Source organism: Schistocerca piceifrons, chromosome 7 (assembly GCF_021461385.2).
Source record: "Schistocerca piceifrons isolate TAMUIC-IGC-003096 chromosome 7, iqSchPice1.1, whole genome shotgun sequence".
NCBI classification, from domain to species: Eukaryota; Metazoa; Arthropoda; class Insecta; order Orthoptera; family Acrididae; genus Schistocerca; species Schistocerca piceifrons.
This window is the reverse complement of record NC_060144.1, coordinates 289,840,685-289,863,414: the sequence shown is the minus strand read 5'-3', so window position 1 is coordinate 289,863,414 and position 22,730 is coordinate 289,840,685. Positions and strand designations below refer to the sequence as shown.

Genomic DNA, 22,730 nt, shown 5'->3' with positions numbered 1-22,730 from the left:
TGGACAGAAAATAGAAGAAATACGAATATGATGAGAAAAATGGCTCTGAGCACTATGGGACTTAACATCTGAGGTCATCAGTCCCCTAGACTTATAACTACTTAAACCTAACTAACCTAAGGACAGCACACATCCTTGCCCGAGGCAGGATTCGAACCTGCGATCGCAGCAGCGTCGCGGTTCCGGACTGTAGTGCTTAGAACCGTTCGGCCACAACGGCCGGCCGATCTAACGAGAAGTAGGGGAAATGAGAAAAGCAGCTTAGCATCAGGATTGGTGATCACGAAGAAAATTAAGTTGAGGAATTCTGCTACCTACGCAATAAAAGAACTGAAGACGGACGAAACAAGGAGGGCATGAAAAGCAGACTAGCACTGGCAAAAAGAGTATTCCTGGTCAAGAGAAGCTTACTAGTATCAAATACAGGCCTTACTTTGAGTAAGAAATTTCTCAGAATGGACGTTTGGCGCACAGTATTGTGTGGTAGTGAAAGATGGACTCTGGAAAAACCGGAACAGAAGGTAACAGAAGAATTTGAAATGTGGTGCTACAGAAGAATGTTGAAAATCAGGTGAATTCATAAGGTCAGGAATGAGGAGGTTCTCCGCAGATTCGGTGAGGAAAGCAACGTTTTGAAAACCACTGACAAGAAGAAGGGACAGAATCGTAAAACATCTGTTGAGACATCAGGGAATAACTTCCATGATACTATATGGAGCTCTAGAGGGGCTAAATGGTAGCGGGAGACAGAGATGCTTATACATCCAGCAAATAATTGAGAAGGTATGTTGCAAGTGTTACTCCAAGATGGAAAGGTTGGTACTTGACAGGAATTTGTGGCGGGCGAATCAGCTTTAAATGAGGAATATGGGAATACACCAGAACCATCAGCTTATCATTCCCGCAAGGGCCAGATTAAATTAGTTACATCGAGCAGAGATAATTTTCAGCAGTCTTTCATACCTTGAGTCAGACGCTAACAGAAGGCGTTGATACTGTATGTAGTGCTATTGTGTAAAGTATCCTTCTCTTCGCGCTTCAGAATGGTTTGCATAGCACGGATGTGCTGGAGGTGGACAAAAACATGGAAACAACAAAAACATAACACATCCCTGTGCCTAATACGGTGTAGGAAGCTCGTCGGTCCCAGTCGTCTCGGAATGGATAAATTTAGATCCCGCATATCTTTCAAACGAATCTTATACACTTCTTCCTACAAATAGTGCCACCTTCAGGTAACGATGATGGAGGTATGTAACGTTCATGTACCTATCTTTCCAAAGTAGACCACAAAGAGACAATAATATCGACATCACAGTTGTGACCCGCGAATTAGCGACAGGTCATCCTCGTGCCAACTAAAACAAATGGTCAAATGGTTCTGAGCACTATAGATTTAACATCTGAGGTCATCAGTCCCCTAGGACTAAGAAGTACTTAAACCTAACTAACCTAAGGACCTCACACACATCCATGCCCGAGGCAGGATTCGAACCTGACTGAAGTGCCTAGAACCGCTCGGCCACAACGGCCGGCCCAGCAAAAACTGTCCTGGGCGATACGAGCTGTGTGAACAGGGGACCTTTCGTCTTGGAGCACAGTATCACAATTGAGGAACAATCAATGTATCATTGGTGCGTTATGATCAGCCATGCAGCATAAACATGGGGCCCCTGGAATACCATAATATGGATGCCAAAGTAATCTCTAAACCTCCGCCATGATTCTCTCTGTGGTCATATAGACGTCCTGAAGATAATGTGAAACAAGACTTAGCCGACCAAATAAGTTTCTTCCATTGCTCTACTATCCAGATATTGTGGCATCGGCGTCCGGTTTTACTTTTCGGAGCCTTTTCATCACTGATGAGTGGTTCTGGAATTCCATCTCGCCCTGCATTTTCCTGATTGTGGAGCTACCTTCGCGTTGTTTTGATACTGACAGAGTTCGCGAGTGCGGCATAAGTTCTACACTGACATTTGATTGTGTCATCCTCTTAGTTCTCGTCACTGTGATCGTCAATGACCGTCCTTCACAATCACTCAACACACAGTTTCGTCCGCTTTCTGGCTAAATGGTTGACGTTTTTCAACTTCCCCACACGCGGTATGAATCCTCGATACGGTGCCTCTTGAAACTCTAAACACTGCGGCTCCCTTGATGACGGGAGCGCCCACAATTCAATAAACAAGAATTTTACCGTTTTCGAACTCAGTTAGCTCTGCGTTAATGCACTCATTGCAACATACTGTGGATGTTGGACATTTGCCGTTCGTGGTCAAATGCAACAGCACAGCATCCAGGCTTGGCTACCATCTTCATTAAACTTTATGCATGCATTTCACGTGGTTTTTCCATATATTTGTACAATCCGTGTACGTTCGAGTGCGTGTTGTTAACCTTGCTGTTGTTGTTGTGATATTATTGTTATTGTAATCGTGAGTCTTCTCCATATGCATGAACAATCTGCGCTTATGGTGAGCAGCAAACTGCGTCTGTTTGCTAATGCCCAGCAAACAGGAAAGTATCGTTATTGATTGACTGTAGGAGACGCAGACACATATGAGTAGGACAAATGTAAAGCAACTACTTAATTTTATATAATCAAATAAACTTTTTCTTTTTAAAACCTAACCTTATTAAAGGACCACAAAAGAGGTGTATCTGAAATAGGAATCCTAGTCAGAAAATGATAACAAATTATTCAATACATTTGATCTTCGAATATAATACTAATGATATGATTGACACAGTCACATCTGCTATGTATCCAGACGTAAAGGTGCAAGGGACATGAATCAGATCGAGATCGCAAGGTGAGTAGTAGGAGAGGTGAGTGATCCATTTCGATACATTGGGAGAATTTTAGGAATGTGCTGCACATCTATTTGTAAGAACGCATATAGAACAGTACATCTACATCTACATTTATACTCCGCAAACCAACCAACGGTGTGTGGCGGAGGGCACCCTACGTGCCATTGTCGTTACCTCCCTTTTCTATCCCAGTCGCGTTCCTTTCTTGAGTACTGTTAGAGTGTTGGGGTATCCTGATCAGGTAGGACTAAAGGAATAGTTCGAAGCAATTCAGAAGCGTCCTGCTATATTTGTCACCACCACTTTCGACCAAGGTACTACGGAGATGCTTTGTGACCTCTAATGGGAACCCATGGGTGGAAGACAGTGTTCCTTCCGCGAAGCACTGTTGAGAAAATTAAGAAAAGCGGCACTTCAGCTTACGGCTGGACGGCCCTACTGTCACAGGCGGGAATTTCGTATAAGGATCAAGAGGACAAAATGAGAGATATTAAAGTTCGTACGAATCGATATAGTCAGTCGCTCATCCTTCGCTGCATTTGAGGGTGGAACAGGAAAGGGAATGGCTAGCAGAATTTACAAGGTACCGTCCCACATACGGTAGTTTGTAGATTTAGGTAGTCGGAAAGCCCAAATTATTCCGGATCATATTCTGTCGAAATTGTAGTAGTAAATATCTCACTGATGATCAACATCTGTCTTGTAGCGTCTGCTACTGGTGTTCGTTGAGCATCATCGTAAAGCGCTCTCACTGACTACATGATCCGTGACGAAATGTACAGCTCGTCATTGGATCTTGTCGAACTCTTATATTAATCCAGCCTAACTGCTGTAAGTCTACTCTGTGCACGTCTATTCATCACCCCAAAGTTACTACAACCGACGTTCAATTCAATGTTCACTGCAGTCGGGCCATGATCTAAATCTACAAGTTTTTACCTCTGTTACCAAGTGAACTATTCTGTGATGTCTCAGGATGTGTCCCTTCATCCTGCCCACTTTTTACTCCAATTTTGCCTTAAATTCGTTCGATCATAACAATCAGCTGTTTATATAATCTTCCCTTTAAAACATCATTGTCCCCCTCCCAAATTACTCAAAGTAGTGAATACTGGGCGGCACTGACAATGTCACTATGTCAGCGTTCTTTGCCTAAAATAACTTACGGGTAATGTTCTGCTACGGCTACGAGAATGACGAGAAGTTATCTGGGAAGCAAGTACTCAGAGAATCCCACGGAAAGCAGAAGCATACATTTAAGGAATATGAAAAATTTTAGTTAAATGTTTATTAAAGATCGAGTCCAACTACTAGATGTCGCCTTGCCGCTCGGCGTTTCAAGATGTTGAACATTCTTTTCCGTCTGACATTTGTCGTCTTTCCGTAGGTCAAAAAATTACAATTTTTCGTCATTAGTCTTCCATTATTAAAACGAGCACAAATATATTTTTTCGAATAACTAGATCAATTCTGTGTCAAATAATTCCTCGTCAAGAACGTTTCCAACTTAAGTTTGACGATAATGCGACTTTGGCTAACACCTCTGCTACACCACCACCGTGAGAATTCCGTTGTTTTAAAAATTCTTACAGTAATCAGTACACATTACATCGTCCAAAACATGTGAATCATTAAAAGAAGTCATATCGTGAGAGTATAGCATTGAGGCTCCCACTTTTAGCTGTAGCTTTAAATTTGTTTCTTTCTTGCCGCAAGGAGGGATAACGATCAGAAAATTCCGATAATGAAGACTGATTTGAATGAGCTCTTGACTTCAGCACCAATGAAAGTGACAAGTGAAAGTTATGTCGACAACAACCTAATTCTGTGACAACATCCATTATAAGTGCGATCGATATCTCGCGTTACTTTTCGTTCGTAGATAAAATCTCACCCTTCAGAAGACTTCATGAGCAGCAATCAGCGGACGTGAGCACTGCGACGACAGGAAATATAATCACCTCCATCGATCGAGCTGTCAAGCTACGAACTTAGTTTTCAGATATCACATGTGGCATAGTGGGACGGCACTATATCATTTTCTACTTGTTTTTTTTTTTCTTTTTCTATCGCTATAGCGTGCTTGTAAGCTAATTTGTACTAGTGTCACAAAATTACCATTACAACTTTACCTTATATCTCTAATGGAACCGTTGTCGTCGTCAACAGGACATAAAATTGCAATTTTCTTGACAGCCTTGCGATCGATCTTCACTTTCGGTCGTACTTACTATTTAAATTTGCAAACTTGATAAATTGGCTATCTTTAGGCGTAGTACGAAACCTAGTGAGGCAAATTTAGTTTAGGATACTATCTCTCACTTCGATATCAAAGGTTATACATACATTCAAATTAACATTTAACAGTTATAAAGAGTACAACAGACATCAGTACTGAGCATTGATGAAGACAGAATTCTAAATACGTATGCTACAAGCAACTACTCCGTACTATTTGTTGATTAATACTTGATTATTACTTGCAGAAGTGAAGCGACACGACGTGGCATGGACTCGACTAGTGTCTGAAGTAGTGCTGGAGGGAACTGGCACCTTGAATTCTTCAGGGCTGTCCATAAAACGGTAAGAGTACTAAGGGGTGAAGATCTCTTCTGAACAGCACATTGCAACGCATCCCAGATACACTCAATACCGTTCATGTCTGGGGAGTTTGGTGGCCAGCTGAAGTGTTTAAACTCAGAAGAGTGTTCCTGGAGCTATCTGGACGTGTGGGGTATAGCATTGTCCAGATGGAATTGCCAAAGTCAGGCCTAATTCACAATGGACATGAATGGATGCAGGTGATCGGACAGGATGTTTACGTACGTGTCACTTGTGAGAGTCGTTTCTAAACGTATCAGCGGTCACATATCACTCCAACTGCACACGCCCCACAGCATAACAGAGCCTGCACCAGCTTGAACAGTCCTCTACTGACATGCTGGGTCCATGGATTCATGAGGTTGACTCCATACCCGTGCACGTCCATCCTCTCGATCCTATTCGAAACGAGTCTCCGACCAGGCACCATGTTTCCATCCAGTCCGATCACGTGCATCCATTCATGTCCATTGTGAATTAGGCCTGACTTGGGCAATTCCATCAGGACAATGCGATACCGCACACGTCCAGATAGCGCCGGGAACGCTCTTCTGAGTTTAACCACTTCAACTGGCCACCCAACTCCCCAGACATGAACGGTATTGAGCGTATCTGGGATGCCTTGCAATGTGCTGTTCAGAAGAGATCTTCACCCCCTAGTACTCTTACCGATTTATGGACAGTGTCTGAGTTTAATTTGTACAGCACTGAAGATGAACACTATGTGATCGAAAATCGATTCTACTATGAATAAAACATCAATATAATGGCCAACGCTGACATTCCATGGAGTCGCCAATCATTGTTTCCAGGCATCAACAGTCCAATGTAAATGTTGACGGACCACGGCGAAGCGTAAAGCTTTGTGTCGTGCAGTCACAAAGGGTAAAAGAGTGGGCCTTTGGCTCCGAACGCCCACATCGATGACGTTTCGTTGAATGGTTCTCACTCTGAGACTTGTTGATAGTCCAGCAATAAAATCTACAGGAATATGCCGAAGGGCTGCACCACTTCTGCCACGTTGAACGATTCGTTTCAGTCGTCGCTGGTACCACTCCTGCAGGATCCTTTTCTGCGCACAACGATGTCGGAGATTTGGCTATTTGAAGCAACGCTGGACATAAGGGTGAAGTCACAGGGCCCCACGTTTCCGAAGGCAATAAGCCTCTTCTAATTAAGTTTCACACTTCTCCGCTACAAGGGAGAGAAATGACGAGGTTTTAAAAAAAGTTACCCTTTGATTCTTTTCCCAAGTGTAGATAATATAATTAGTGGATCACTACAGCCACATTTAGAGTTGCGCCCTACCAAGACTACGGTTCGGTCGTTTTGGTAGATATGAAAATAACGTTAATACCAACTATGTCGCAGTTGATAAATAACGTAGTAAATCTTAGGATTACCGGTAGTGGTGGTAGCATTGGTAGGGAAACGAACGTAAATGAATCTATAAGAGAGAATCTGGGAGCTGGCTATTTCTCTTTGCTTTATGTTTGTTGTTCACATAATTATAACCGCACATCATCAACTGTTAGTCCATTCTGTATTCCATAATCTTACTAAATATGAATTGCATTGTGTAAGTAATAAAAGTAAGTTAATCGTATAACTTCAGCGTTTTCATAGAACCTAAGCAATTATTCTTGATATTGTTCCAGTTTACGTGTGTTGTTGTTGTTGTGGTCTTCAGTCCTGAGACTGGTTTGGTGCAGCTCTCCATGCTACTCCATCCTGTGCAAGCTTCTTCATCTCCTAGTACCTACTGCCACCTACATCCTTCTGAATCTGCTTAGTGTATTGATCTCTTGGTCTCCCTCTACGATTTTTACCCTTCACGCTGCCCTCCAATGCTAAATTTGTGATCCCTTGATGCCTCAAAACATGTCCTACCAACCGATCCCTTCTTCTAGTCAAGTTGTGCCACAAACTTCTCTTCTCCCCAATCCTATTCAATACCTCCTCATTAGTTACGTGATCTACCCACCTTATCTTCAGCATTCTTCTGTAGCACCACATTTCGAAAGCTTCTATTCTCTTCTTGTCCAAAACTGGTTATCGTCCATGTTTCACTTCCATACATGGCTACACTCCATACAAATACTTTCAGAAACGACTTCCTGACACTTAAATCTATACTCGAAGTTAACAAATTTCTCTTCTTCAGAAACGATTTCCTTGCCATTGCCAGTCTACATTTTATATCCTCTCTACTTCGACCATCATCAGTTATTTTACTCCCTAAACAGCAAAGCTCCTTTACTACTTTAAGTGTCTCATTTCCTAATCTAATCCCCTCAGCATCACCTGATTTAATTTGACTACATTCCATTATCCTCGTTTTGCTTTTGTTGATGTTCATCTTATATCCTCCTTTCAAGACACTGTCCATTCCGTTCAACTGCTCTTCCAAGTCCTTTGCTGTCTCTGACAGAATTACAATGTCATCGTCAAACCTCAAAGTTTTTACTTCTTCTCCATGAATTTTAATACCTACTCCGAATTTTTCCTTTGTTTCCTTTACTGCTTGCTCAATATACAGATTGAATAACATCGGGGAGAGGCTACAACCCTGTCTCACTCCTTTCCCAACCACTGCTTCCCTTTCATGCCCCTCGACTCTTATGAGACTGCCATCTGGTTTCTGTACAAATTGTAAATAGCCTTTCGCTCACTGTATTTTACCCCTGCCACCTTCAGAATTTGAAAGAGAGTATTCCAGTTAACGTTGTCAAAAGCTTTCTCTAAGTCTACAAATGCTAGAAACGTAGGTTTGCCTTTTCTTAATCTTTCTTCTAAGGTAAGTCGTAAGGTTAGTACTGCCTCACGTGTTCCAACATTTCTACGGAATCCAAACTGATCTTCCCCGAGGGCCGCTTCTACCAGTTGTTCCATTCGTCTGTAAAGAATTCGCGTTAGTATTTTGCAGCTGTGACTTATTAAACTGATAGTTCGGTAATTTTCACATCTGTCAACACCTGCTTTCTTTGGGATTGGATTTATTATATTCTTCTTGAAGTCTGTGGGTATTTCGCCTGTCTCATACATCTTGCTCACCAGATGGTAGAGTTTTGTCATGACTGGCTCTCCCAAGGCCATCAGTAGTTCTGATGGAATGTTGTCTACTCCCGGGGCCTTGTTTCGACTCAGGTCTTTCAGTGCTCTTTCAAACTCTTCACGCAGTATCTTATCTCCCACTTCATCTTCATCTACATTCTCTTCCATTTCTATAATATTGTCCTCAAGGACATCGCCCTTGTATAAACCCTCTAAATACTCCTTCCACCTTTCTGCCTTCCCTTCTTTGCTTAGAACTGGGTTGCCATCTGAGCTCTTGATATTCATACAAGTGGTTCTCTTATCCCCAAAGGTCTCTTTAATTTTCCTGTAGGCAATATCTATCTTACCCCTAGTGAGACAAGCCTCCACATCCTTACATTTGTCCTCTATCCATCCCTGCTTAGCCATTTTGCACTTACTGTCGATCTCATTTTTGGGACGTTTGTATTCCTTTATGCCTGCTTCATTTACTGCATTTTTATAGTTTCTCCTTTCATCAATTAAATTCAATATTTCTTCTGTTACCCAAGGATTTCTATTAGCCCTCGTCTTTTTACCTACTTGATTCTCTGCTGCCTTCACTACTTCATCCCTCAGAGCTACCCATTCTTCTTCTATTGTATTTGTTTCCCCCATTCCTGTCAATTGTTCCCTTATGCTCTCCCTGAAACTCTCTACAACCTCTGGTTCTTTCAGTTTATCCAGGTCCCATCTCCTTAAATTCCCGCCTTTTTACAGTTTCTTCAGTTTCAATCTGCAGTTCATAACCAATAGATTGTGGTCAGAATCCACATCTGCCCCTGGAAATGTCTTACAATTTAAAACCTGGTTGCTAAATCTCTGTCTTACCATTATGTAATCTATCTGATACCTTTTAGAATCTCCAGGATTCTTCCAGGTATACAACCTTCTTTCATGATTCTTGAACCAAGTGTTAGCTATGATTCAGTTATGCTCTGTGCAAAATTCTACAAGGCGGCTTCCTCTTTCATTTCTTCCCCCCAATCCATATTCACCTATTATGTTTCCTTCTCTCCCTTTTCCTACTGACGAATTCCAGTCACCCATGACTATTAAATTTTCGTCTCCCTTCACTACCTGAATAATTTCTTTTATCTCGTCATACATTTCATCAATTTCTTCAACTTCTGCAGAGCTAGTTGGCATATAAACTTGTACTACTGTAGTAGGCATGGGCTTTGTGTCTATCTTGGCCACAATAATGCGTTCACTATGCTGTTTGTAGTAGCTAACCCGCATTCCTATTTTTTTATTCATTATTAAACCTACTCCTGCATTACCCCTATTTGATTTTGCATTTATAACCCTGTAATCACCTGACCAAAAGTCTTGTTCCTCCTGCCACCGAACTTCACTAATTCCCACTATATCTAACTTTAACCTATCCATTTCCATTTTTAAATTTTCTCACCTACCTGCCCGATTAAGGGATCTGACATTCCACGCTCCGATCCGTAGAACGCCAGTTTTCTTTCTCCTGATAACGACGTCCTCTTGAGTAGTCCCCGCCCGGAGATCCGAATGGGGGACTATTTTACCTCCGGAATATTTTACCCAAGAGGACGCCATCATCATTTAATCATACAGTAAAGCTGCATGTCCTCGGGAGAAATTACGGCTGTAGTTTCCCCTTGCTTTCAGCCGTTCGCAGTGCCAGCACAGCAACGCCGTTTTGGTAAATGTTACAAGGCCAGATCAGTCAATCATCCAGACTGTTGCCCCTGCAACTACTGAAAAGGCTGCTGCCCCTCTTCAGGAACCACATGTTTGTCTGGCCTCTCAACAGATACCCCTCCGTTGTGGTTGCACCTACGGTACGGCCACCTGTATCGGTGAGGCACGCAAGCCTCCCCACCAACGGCAAGGTCCATGGTTCATGGGGGGGGGGGGGGGGGGGGGTGTTTACGTGTACAAACTTCAAAATATCTGTATTACGAGAACATTCAATAAGTAGTGCTACAAATTTTTCTTCTGGAAGCAGGTTGGTTTTATTCAGCATTCTAACTCACCATATTATTCCCCACTCTTTTGCCTACAAATCCCTGTTTTTCTACATAATCTCCGTTCAATGCGACGGCCTTACGCTACGCTGTTGGGATGGCCTGTATGCCCTCGTAGTACCATTCTATTTGTCTGAGCCAAAGTCTTGGTGCATCAATAACCTCCACAACATCCACGTACTGCTTTCCGTGGAGAGCGTCCTCCATTAGGCCAAACAGATGGAAGTCGGTAGGTGCGAGAGCTATGCTGCAGCATGGATGAGGATGAACAGTCCAATGAAGTTTTGCGCCCTCCTCTCGAGTCTGTCGGCCGGAGTGGACGAGCGGTTCTAGGCGCTAGAGTCTGGAACCGCGCGACCCCTACGGTCGCAGGTTCGAATCCTGCCTCGGGCATGAATGTGTGTGATGTCCTTAGGTTAGTTATGTTAAGTAGTTCTAAGTTCTAGGGGACTGATGACCTCAGAAGTTAAGTCCCATAGTGCTCAGAGCCATTTGAACCATTTGAAACTGTCGAGTGCGCAGGCTCGGGTGAGACCTTGCGTTCTCTTGGAGGAGAGAATTTCGTTTGCATTTTTGTGGAGACGAACACTATGAAGCCGATTCTTCAGTTTCCTGAGGACAGCACAGATGTGTGCGGCTGGCCGAACTGCGAGATCGTACTAGTTTGCACGACCTCGCCCAACGACGCACGGGGCTTTTGTTCACTGCCAGTCCCCGTAGACATTCTACAAGCGCCTATGAATATATTTTGCGATTCTCTAGTTTTCCACCAAATGAAACTGAATGGCAGCTCTCTGCTTGGAATGCATTAGCCTAAATGCAGGCATTTTAGAGGGTACGTATAGCGCCGCCATCTATAAGAATTCCATGGAACCATAGCGGCTGAGGCGGAAATATTCCACACAGTTCCACAACTAACACCGCATTTTTTCAACCAATGGCCCTAGAAAAAATTTGTTGCATTAGTTACAGAACTGCGCTCGTAGTATTGTTGTTTTTTCTACGAAATAGAATATTCTTCCTCATCAGCAAGGCGAGATTCATGTTATTATTGATAAGAGCGAAAGTGGTTTATGATTAACAGAAACATGTTTAGAGAACCAGCATTTGAGGCTGACTGCAGTACAATTATACTGCGGCCAACTTATATTACGCGGAAAGACTACAAAGATAAGATAAGCGAGATTAGGGCTCGAACAGAGGCATATAGGCGGTCATTTTTCCCTCGTTCTGTTTGGGAGTGGAACAGGGAGAGAAGATGCTAGTTGTGGTACGAGGTACCCTCCGACACGCACCGTATAGTGGATTGCGGAGTATGTATGTAGATGTAGATGTAGATATATAAGTTCTGCGAAATATTGAAACGATATTTTTTTGGGTAATAGCGTTTTCCAGCACAATATGATAAATATGCACCGTTTTATTACTTTTACTACAACATCCCTATGTTTCACGTTACAATTTTTGAATAAAACGTGTATTGAATATTGACAATTTCATTTTGCTGTAAATGCTGTTTCAGTAACAGACTAGAGGATAACTACGCAGAACAATAATGTTCCCTAGGTTATGTATCCCCAATCAAATTTCAGGCGATTCATCGCTTCCGGTTTCCACGGTAATCTGGTAAAACACTGGTCGCTTACGAAAACAAAGCGATCGAAATTACGTAATGCCCGATAGGTATGCAACACACCTAACGTACAGGTACTACGGTCACAATGCTAACTGCCCAAAGCTACCAGGAAAACTGCTGCAGTCTACGCATACTTGAGAAAGTCTAGAAATTCAACGGCAGCATGACACAGCAGCAAATTAATCGAACAATCCTGAACTGCTAGACACACTCAAACACATTCACTTACTGGGAAAAGTTTCATACGCTGGTCATTGTTCGGCTGTCGTTTTGTGGAGGTAGCTCCCCAACGACGCATTTAGCACCTGTGGTTCTATTTTACTGGACTCGACTCCCCCTGCTGTCGCTTGCCCGCCCTCTAGATGTGAGTGCAGATGTCACCTAGGCTGGTGGTGTCTGACGCCCGACTCGTGCCGTGTGCAGCCTGGGCGCGGTGCTGGCTGCCTGCTACGGGGCGCAGCTGCTGTGGGCCGGCTGCGGCGGCTGCAGGGCTCGCCTGTGCGCCGTGGGCGCCGCCTCGCTGCTGCTGGCCGCCGCCTTCTGCGGCCGCTCGCTGCTCAGGAACCGCGACTGGGCCTCGCGCGAGACGCTCGTCAGGTGAGCATGCGTCTGCGCGACCGTACTGAGAAAAAAAAACAGGTACTGAACAAATGTGGGGTGCTGTACTAGCGTCAGTCTGTAAATTACAAGGAAAAAAATAGCTTATGTCTCGGAGAAGATCCAGCACAAAGTCTAAGGTAACCACGTGACATTTGCAATATGGGCGTTCAGTGTGCAAAAGAATCAGGTTCTCATTAACAAAGTTATTTTACATTGCGGGCAACCACATTGAGATTTCGACATTTTGAATGAAATGGTCCGCACTTTAATAAAAATTCACAACCCGTTTAGCGTCAGTTGAAGACGCATCCTCAGGCGATCTGTACAAAATTAAAAAGGAAACATTTCTTCACGAAGAACTCTTAATAATAGTCTGAAGAATAAATGTAACACTGAATAGTGGTACTCACAGAGATTCTTTTTAACAGCTCATAGAGGATAGGTAACTGCCTTAGAGTCACTCCGCATCATTCACATCAAGTTACAAACAACTAGCCCACTAAACGCAATAGACAGTAGTTAAAATTAAGGCCGGTCACAGAACCTGTATAAATAAAACCTGATTAAAAACCAAACTGGCCAAACGAAGTTTAGACTAGTAGCGCGCGTAGGCAATATAAATCTATGAAGAGAGCTGGTTGAGCGGTAGCAGACAGGACAGTACTGGCTCTGCAATGCGAAAAAATGTTTACGGATGCTCCAGCGGCTACGAGAACAAAATCGTCGCTAACGAATGCGTGAAAGTGGGGCGGGGAGGGAGGGAGTTGCACATATCCAAAGCTACAAAAATATGTAACGCAGTAGAGAAAAAATTAAGTTCCATTCATAAGAGTACCAAACGTGAATGGTTAAAATGTAAAATATTCATACAGCCTGAGTGATGACACAAATTCTTTCTTTGACTTTATCGGTATTTTAAATTTTAGCTGTCCACTTTAAATATACCGATAAACGGCCTCGAATCTTTACTACGCTGTATTACATATCGTTAATAGTTCAGGCTCCCATCCTTTGCACCTTCTATAGCGAAGGTTTTGTTTCCGTCGCCACTGGAGCCATCCGTAAACGTCTTGCTCATTGCAGAGCCGTCAGTATTGCCTTGCCCCCTCCCGCAGGAGGTTCGAGTCCTGGTTCAAATGGTTCAAATGGCTCTGAGCGCTATGGGACTTAACATCTGAGGTCATCAGTCCCCTAGAACTTAGAACTACTTAAACCTAACTAACCTAAGGACACCACACATCCATGCCCGAGGCAGAATTCGAACCTGCGACCGTAGCAGCAGCGCGGTTCCAGACTGAAGCGCCTAGAACCGCTCGGCCACACCGGCCGGCGGTTCGAGTCCTCCCTCGGGCATGGGCGTGTGTGTTGTTCTTAGCATAAGTTAGTTTAAGTAGTGTGTAAGTCTAAGGACCGGTGACCTCAGCAGTTTGGCCTCTTTGGATTTCACAAACATTTGAAGATTTATTGCCTTCCCTGTTGCCGCTCAGCCACCTACCTGTCCATTTTGTAAAATGAAGAAACCGCACAATAATTGATTAATCCGCCATGTTTTGTGTGTATCTGACCGATTTCGGAACACATAAGGTTCCAGCATTTGTTGTAACTTGTTATAATGAAATAGTTGTGTTACACGAGAGTGGGGGAGGATCCTCTAGTCTGAAACATCAGATAATAACTATGCGGCTAAAAGATTCTGTATTAAACTACTGTTCAGTGGTTTCTTCATTTTACACAAAGAACTTATAGTGTTGCGACTGCGCTCTAAGAAAAGTCATCGTGCACCTTCCTGCTCGTGACATGGTAAGACTCTTCTCGTTTATGGGGTTCATACAAAGAGGTCGTCTAGGTGCAGTGTTAGTCTACAGCTTTGTTTGGCAACTTTGGTTTTCATCCAGGTTTTCCTTCTGTAGGTTCTGCTACCCCCTTCATTTTAATTACAAATTACCGCTTTTAGCGCGCTATTCGTTTATAACTTGACGTGAATGATGCGGAGTATATTTACCTTTAAGCAGTGCAGTTACATTTCCGCTATGACTTGTTAAAAGGAACCTCAGTGAGTCTTCTCAAGTATTTTTATATAATACTACTTTTCAGACCATGGTTAAAAATTCTTTGTAAGAAAACCCACATTTGTACAGTTCATATTAGGATGTGTCTTCAGTTTATGCGAATCCGATCGTAAATTTTATTTTATTTTTTACAGGCAGTGTGGATCATATCATTCGAAACAAAAACCAAGTTCTGAAAAAAAAGAAACTAGAGAAGAAAGTTTACGCCATTTTAACATTTGTGAATGATGGAAGATATTTTGTGTCATGTATTATCACACAGAAGAAGGGAAACTGTTCGTGCTCTACAAACTACCAGGAATAGGAAACTAAACTTTTGAACTCTATTCTTTTCTGTACTGAATGTACCGTAGTTGCGTATTCCTCCATATACTACTCCAAAGATTTTCCTAAGGAAACAGTAAAGAAAGTACATTACTTGAATATATAATTCTAATTTTATTTCCTGTGACTGCTTACAACGAATATTTACAAACAGGGACTTGTGCAAGTCAGATTCAAAGAAAAGTCTATTCACTTTCATTTGTTCGTTCTTATAAAGCCGAGGAATCTGTTGTGGCAGTGTGACATGGTAGGTTGCTGAAACAATGATGTACAGGGAGAGTATATTGCAGTAAATCCTCAATGTTCTTTTTCTTCGCTTTTGGTAATGCTCGACGTTTGGTATCAGGATAGATGTAACAAAGTATGTCAAGGGATGACTGGGCTTATTTGTTATGTCAACTTAGTCAAATTCTGCATTAGGATTCAGAGTCTGCCTCAACATTACAGCAAAAGAAGATTGTATTTCACAATGAATCCATCACTTGGTCAGCCATCAACTTTTTTTCTTCTTGTTACGGAAGTTCTGGTCTTACGTTAAACCAGTAAGTGGCTCGAAACAGCATATCCAGACACTCAGGGATGATGATGGCCTTGAAACAGAGGATGACACGCGTAAAGCTGAAACACTAAACACCTTTTTCCAAAGCTGTTTCACAGAGGAAGACCGCACTGCAGTTCCTTCTCTAAATCCTCGCACAAACGATAAAATGGCTGACATCGAAATAAGTATCCAAGGAATAGAAAAGCAACTGGAATCACTCAACAGAGGAAAGTCCACTGGACCTGACGGGATACCAATTCGATTCTACACAGAGTACGCGAAAGAGCTTGCCCCCCATCCAACAGCCGTGTACCGCAAGTCTCTAGAGGAACGGAAGGTTCCAAACGATTGGGAAAGAGCACAGGTAGTCCCAGACTTCAAGGATGTTCGTCGAGCAGATGCGCAAAACTATAGGCCTATATCTCTGACGTCGATCTGTTGTAGAATTTTAGAACATGTTTTCTGCTCGCATATCATGTCGTTTCTGGAAACCCAGAATCTGCTCTGTAGGAATCAATATGGATTCCGGAAACAGCGATCCTGTGAGACCCAACTCGCTTTATTTGTTCATGGGACCCAGACAATATTACATACAGGCTCCCAGGTAGATGCCATTTTCCTTGACTTCCGGAAGGCGTTCGATCCAGTTCCGCACTGTCGCTTGATAAACAAAGTAAAGAGCATACGGAATATCAGACCAGCTGTGTGGCTGGATTGAAGAGTTTTTAGCAAACGGAACACAGCATATTGTTCTCAACGGAGAGACGTCTACAGACGTTAAAGTAACCTCTGGCGTGCCACCGGGGAGTGTTATGGGACCATTGCTTTTCACAATATATATAAATAACCTGGTAGATAGTGTCGGAAGTTCCATGCGGTTTTCGCGGATGATGCTGTAGTATACAGAGAAGTTGCAGCACTAGAAAATTGCAGCGAACTGCAGGAAGATCTGCAGCGGATAGGCACTTGGTGCAGGGAGTGGCAATTGACCCTTAACATAGACAAATGTAATCTATAGCGAATACATAGAAAGAAGGTTCCTTTATTGTATGATTATATTATAGCGGAACAAACACTGGTAGCAGTTACTTCTGTAAAATATCTGGGAGTATGCGTGCGGAACGATTCGAAGTGGAATGATCATATAAAATTAATTGTTGGTAAGGCGGGTACCAGGTTGAGATACATTGGGAGAGTCTTTAGAAAATGTAGTTCATCAACGAAGGAGTTGGCTTACAAAACACTCGTTGGACCTATACTTGAGTAATGCTCATCGGTGTGGTATCCGTACCAGGTCGGGTTGACGGAGGAGATAGAGAAGATCCAAAGAAGAGCGGTGCGTTTCGTCACAGGGTTATATGGTAAGCGTGATAGCGTTACGGAGATGTTTAATAAACTCAAGTGGCAGACTCTGCAAGAGAGGCGCTCTGCATCGCGGTGTAGCTTGCTGTCCAGGTTTGGAGAGGATGCGTTTCAGAATGAGGTATCGAATATATTGCTTCCCCCTACTTATACCTCCCGAGGAGATCACGAATGTGAAATTAGAGAGATTCGATCGCGCACGGAGGCTTTCTGGCAGTCGTTCTTCCCGCGAACCGTACGCGACGGGAACAGAAAAGGGAGGTAATAACAGTGACACCTAAAGTGCCCTCCGCCACACACCGTTGGGTGGCTTGCGGAGTATAAATGTAGATGTAGATGTAGAATTCCCCAAGTTTCTGGTGGATAGTAAGTCTGAGAATTGCATTCCCGTTACTTGAAACCTAAGGTGCATTTCCTATGCTTTTCTAGCGATAAACATGAAACGTGCGAAATTTTCTCACTGGATTTTTCCACTAAACCGAAATCAATAGCATTAGCTAAGTAACAATCCCTTGAGACCAGGAATTCGTTATCTATGGCTGAAACTTTACGTTCGGATCTTGACATAAATTCGTAAGAGACAGTAACATTTAAATTATCCTACTTTGGCCGATACAACAGTTGGAACACGAAATCATTTTATTGTGTATAGAGGTTCAAACCTCAATCCAATCCTTAAGAAATATTTGAAGCTAATGCGTTGAAGAATTCCAAAGCCAACTCTTTTACGACACCTTATAAACGAATCTGACTGAAAAAGGCCTCGAAAGTAATATTTCGCCCACTGTAATTACGGAGTTGCTACAAGGAATGAAATGCGAGGGTTATTCGGAGAGTAGAGAACTATCGGCCGCGAAATGGAAACCACAGATAGAATCCGATGAAGCTTTGCACAGATGCGCTCTGCAACTTTTCCAGCACTTGAGTATCTCCACTTACTGTCAGTTATATTGATCTGTGTTCGCAAGGTGTCACCAACACAGATTAATCTCAAAACATGATGGTCTTTTCAGATTTTTTCCATAATATTTGATTCCCTGGAGAGGAGTAAAAGTGAACCGTTTGATTTCGACGCTCTGTAGAGCTTGCATTATTTCAGTGAGATCCCAGAGTGTTGGAATTGGTTCAGACAATTTTCCAGACGCGATGGAATTGGAGGCGATTTCCACATAAGAATTTCCCTTGGTTTATCAGGTAGATATGATTTCCTTCATATACCCAAAAATCTCCTGAATTTATGACGAGTACTGTTTATTAATTTCTTATTCCACTCTGGGTTACAACAGCCTTATGCTGGAGAAATACGACCAAGCTGAGAGGATTATGAACTGATTCCCTATCGGAAATACGTTTTAGGTGATTACCAGCCCCGTTATCCCTGGATCCTTCCAACAACTTTTTTAGGAAATGAAGGTTGGAGATAATTTTACTTTCATTATGGGCCTTTATGTCCACAACAGAAAGTCGAAAAACTACTACAAGTAAAGAATAACGACGATGACTGTCTCGACACGTACAGCACTGTGAGCTCAATGACCATGAACACAAACGCCCTTTTTTTCCATTCCACGGCTGAAAATTTGTGGCAAGTTTGTAATGCGGCCCGATGTGTGACAACTGTTTGGAAAGTGAAGAAATCAGCACGTAAAGATGCCTAGAAAATATTGTCTCTGCCATGTGTGACTGCCTGCCGACAGATATAACCCCGATTTCATGCAACCCCACTTAATGTAACTGTCATGTAGTTCCTTCTTCATGATACTGTAGTTCTCGGCCGTACACCGCAGTGGCAATGAGGACGCTGTTGCAGCCTTTTCGTTAGGAAGTGTTTGATCACCCACCATACAGACACGGACTTGGCTCCCTCTAGTTCTGATCTCTGCGCAAATGAACCGCTGTTTATAAAGACAAGTCCAGCGTAGAAAATTGCATAAAAGCACGGGACACTACCTTTCGCAATCAATTGTTCCTAACTTTCAAAATCGCCTTCTTATTCTTTCCCTCCCCTCCTCTTAAGGCCGACAGAGTCATTGCAACTTGCAGCAGTGGGTGTTAGCAGAAAGGCTTTTAACTCGAACTTTCACGCACTTTCTTGTAGCATCCTTCTGCCCACAGTTCCACAACTGATGCCTAGTATTCCTTTTCCATTTCTCAGGATGCTGAAATGTCTGCTTCCTCCGCTCTTCGTTCCTTCTTGATTGAATACATAATTTCAACTGTTGTAGAAGCACCACCTTCCTCAGCAACGATGTCCTCTCCTGCATTGGAAGAAAAATGTGCTAATACAATACACAACAACTGCGAAAGTACCATAAAATATTGTTTTTATAAATTGAAGCTCAAGAGCCCGGTCTGGCTGTTAACTCCTTAGGTGACTCGCACTTGTCAAACTGGGAAAGTAGTTATTAGCTTAATGCGCTAGAATGCTGATATTCCGATGTATTCCATATCTTCAGAAGCATTACTCATAATCATCATCAGTCTGCTTTGGTAAGACCTCACATACCGACAAAAAAGCCATGGAAACTGTGGCACTGGAAATTTTCCCTCTGTGCTTTGAACAAAAGACTGTTTCCTTTCATGCTGAATAATATTGTCAATAATATCTGGATTTGAATCTTTTGTACTCTAAAAATAGTACCTAAAACTGGGATAAGTTCAGAATGACCAAAGATGGACTTCATTCCTTTATGCTCTGAGTCCCCGAATGCTGTCTTCAAAGCAATCCAGATTAATAGCCCGGCCTTTCTGAGTGACCTTTTAGTCATTGGCAAAGACGTGAAATGAGCTATCACCCAAATAAAAGTTCTCGGATGAAAGAAAAAGCAGCTCCACGACATTCGACATCCAAAGCAGCATAAAATATCCCCCAATCACAGAAAACAGGTTTCAGAAACGACAAAAAAGTTCAAAACATTAAGTACCTCGTAGAAATCATTCAAGCCTATGACTGATCAAGGAAGGAAACTGATAAATTTTAGACAGAGATGGCACGTCAACTCTCCAAGGGCACATACAAAAAAAATCAATCATAACTTGAAAACCTGACACTGCTAAACAACCATAAAATAGAAAGCGCTGTATGCAGCGGAATGACTACCAATCTTAAAGTAGGAGACATATCGAAATAGAGAAAAAGGAGAAGATAGTCAATCGAAACTTCTGGCACCTACCTTAGAATAAAATGGCAACAACAAATTTTAAAAAAATCTCAAATTCGCAGATGACGGTGTCACTATAGCTGGAGGATTGGAGGATGGCATTTGAAGAAAGAGGGATGAAAATTAGCAGGACAAAGTCAGAATATTTAGCACTGAAGGATGTGCAGATGAGGTCTTGCAAGATTCAGGATGATGAGCTGAAATCGGTCTCCAAATTTAAATACGTGGGGTTGTAGATACAGAGGGACAGAGGACTGGAAAGCGAGATACAACACCGAATAAATAGCGGCTGGAACAACTGGAGGAAAATAAGTGGAATGTTGTGTGACAAGAAGGTGAGCATTGGGTTGAAAGGGAAAGTGTACAAGTCGGTGGTAAGGCCTGCTATGATATACGGGACAGAGGCATGGCAACTCATAGTAGCCCAGGAAAGGAAGATGGGAGTGGCGAAAATGAGGATGCTGAGGTGGATGAACAGAAGGAAGGACAGAATTAGAATGAGGAGCTGTGAAAGTGAGACCCATGGGGAAAAAGATACAAGAGAGCACACTAAGGTAGTACGGACACGTACGGATAAAAGGAGAAGAGTATCTTGGAAACAGAGTTGAAGATATAAAGATAGAAGGAGCGAAAAGGAGAGGAAGACCGAAGAGGAGGTGGAAGAATAAGGTGTCCGGGGACCTAAGAGAGAAAGGATGGAAGAAGGAAGAGGCAATGGACAGAGTACTATGGAGGAGATGGATCCAGAAAAGCAACGCCTACCCTACGTGACGTGGGACAAGGCGACGATAAAGAAGAAGCACAAGGTGTCACTAAAGCCGAGTTACTAAATACAGTTATCCCTAATTCCTTCCTGAAAGAAGACGAAGCAAATATTCCAGAATTCGAAACCATAACACCTGTTAGCATGAGTGACACAAAAGTAGATATCTTAGGTGTTGTGAAATAACTCAAATCGCTTAATAAAGGCAAGTCTTCCGGTCCAGATGGTATACCAGTCAGGTTGCTTTCAGAGTATGCAGACACAATACCGCCTTTCTTAGCAGTCATATACAACTGCTCACTTGACGAAAGGTCTGGTCATAAAGACTGGAAAGTAGCACAGGTCACACTATTATTTAAGATAGGAAATAGGAGTAACCCACTGAATTACAGATCCATATCACTGACCTCAATTTTCAGTAGGATTCTGGAGCACATACTGTACTCGACCATTATGAATCACCTAGAAGAAAATGATTTATTGATACGTAACTAACACGGATTCAGGAAATATCGTTCTTGTGCAACGCAGCTAGGTCGTTATTCCCATGGAGTAATGAGTGCTGTCGACAAGGAATCTCAGATCGATTCCATGTTCCTAGATATGCAGAAGGCTTTTGACACCGCTCCTCACAAGCGACTATTAATCAAATTGCGTGGATACGGAGTAGTGTCTCAGTTGTGTAACTGGATTAGTGATTTCCTGTCTGAGAGGTCACAGTTCGTAGTGATAGACGGTAAATCATCGAGTAGAACAGAAGTGATACCTGGCGTTCCGCAAGGTAGTGTCATAGGTTCTTGATTTACATAAATGATCTAGGTGATAATGTGAGCAGTCTCCTTAGATTGTTTGCAGATGTCGCTGTAATTTACCGTCTAGTAAAATCACCAGACGATCAATTCCAGCTATAGAATGATCTAGAGAGAATTTATGCATGGTGCGAAAAGTGGCAATTGGCACTAAACAAAGAATAGTGCGAGTTCGTCCACATGGGTACTAAAATAAATCCGATAAATTTTGGGTATACGATAAATCGCACAAATCTAAGGGCTGTGAATTCGACTAAACACCTAGGAATTACAATTACGAGCAACTTAAATTGGAAAGACCACGTTGATAATACTGTGCCGAAGGCGAAACAAAGACTGCGCTTTGTTGGCAGAACACTTAGAGTATGCGACAAAGCCACTATGGAGACAGCCGACATTACATTTGTCCGTCCTCTGCTGGAATATTGCTGCGCGGTGTGGGTTCCTTACCAGGTAGGATTGACGGAGGACATCGAAAAAATGCAAAGAAGGGCAGCGCGTTTCGTGTTGTCGCGCAATAGGGGTAAGAGTGTCACTGATATGATACCCGAGTTGGGGTGGCAGTCACTGACACAGAGGCGGTTTTCTTTGCGGCGAGATCAATTTACGAAATTGCACCAACTTTGTCTTCCGAATGCATTTTTTTTTTTTTGACACCCACCTACGTAGGGAGAAATGATCATCATAATAAAATAAGAGAAATCAGAGCTCGAACGGAAAGATTTTGGTGTTCCTTTTTCCCGCACGCCATTCGAGAGTGGAATGGTAGAGAAGTAGTATGAAAATGGTTCGATGAACCCTCTCACAGGCACTTAAGTGTGAATTGCAGAGTAACCATGTAGATGTAGATGTAGATGTAGACGCAGTACGGAAAATGCAGGTCAGTTTCTTTAGACATGTGAAAATAATTGAGGACAATAAATTAACTAAAAGAAACTTCCAATAATTTTCAAACAGAGATACGAACCA

General features: G+C 42.6%; 1 protein-coding gene across 1 annotated transcript in view; it reads left to right on the top strand.

Moving 5' to 3' along the window:
• Positions 1-22,730, top strand: part of LOC124805635 (protein O-mannosyl-transferase TMTC1-like) — a 654,220-nt gene that overhangs the window by 505,978 nt on the left and 125,512 nt on the right. Inside the window, exon 11 of the mRNA XM_047266203.1 lies at positions 12,556-12,729. Within this exon, the coding sequence (XP_047122159.1) occupies positions 12,556-12,729 (174 nt within the window). The remainder of the gene's footprint in view (positions 1-12,555; positions 12,730-22,730) is intronic.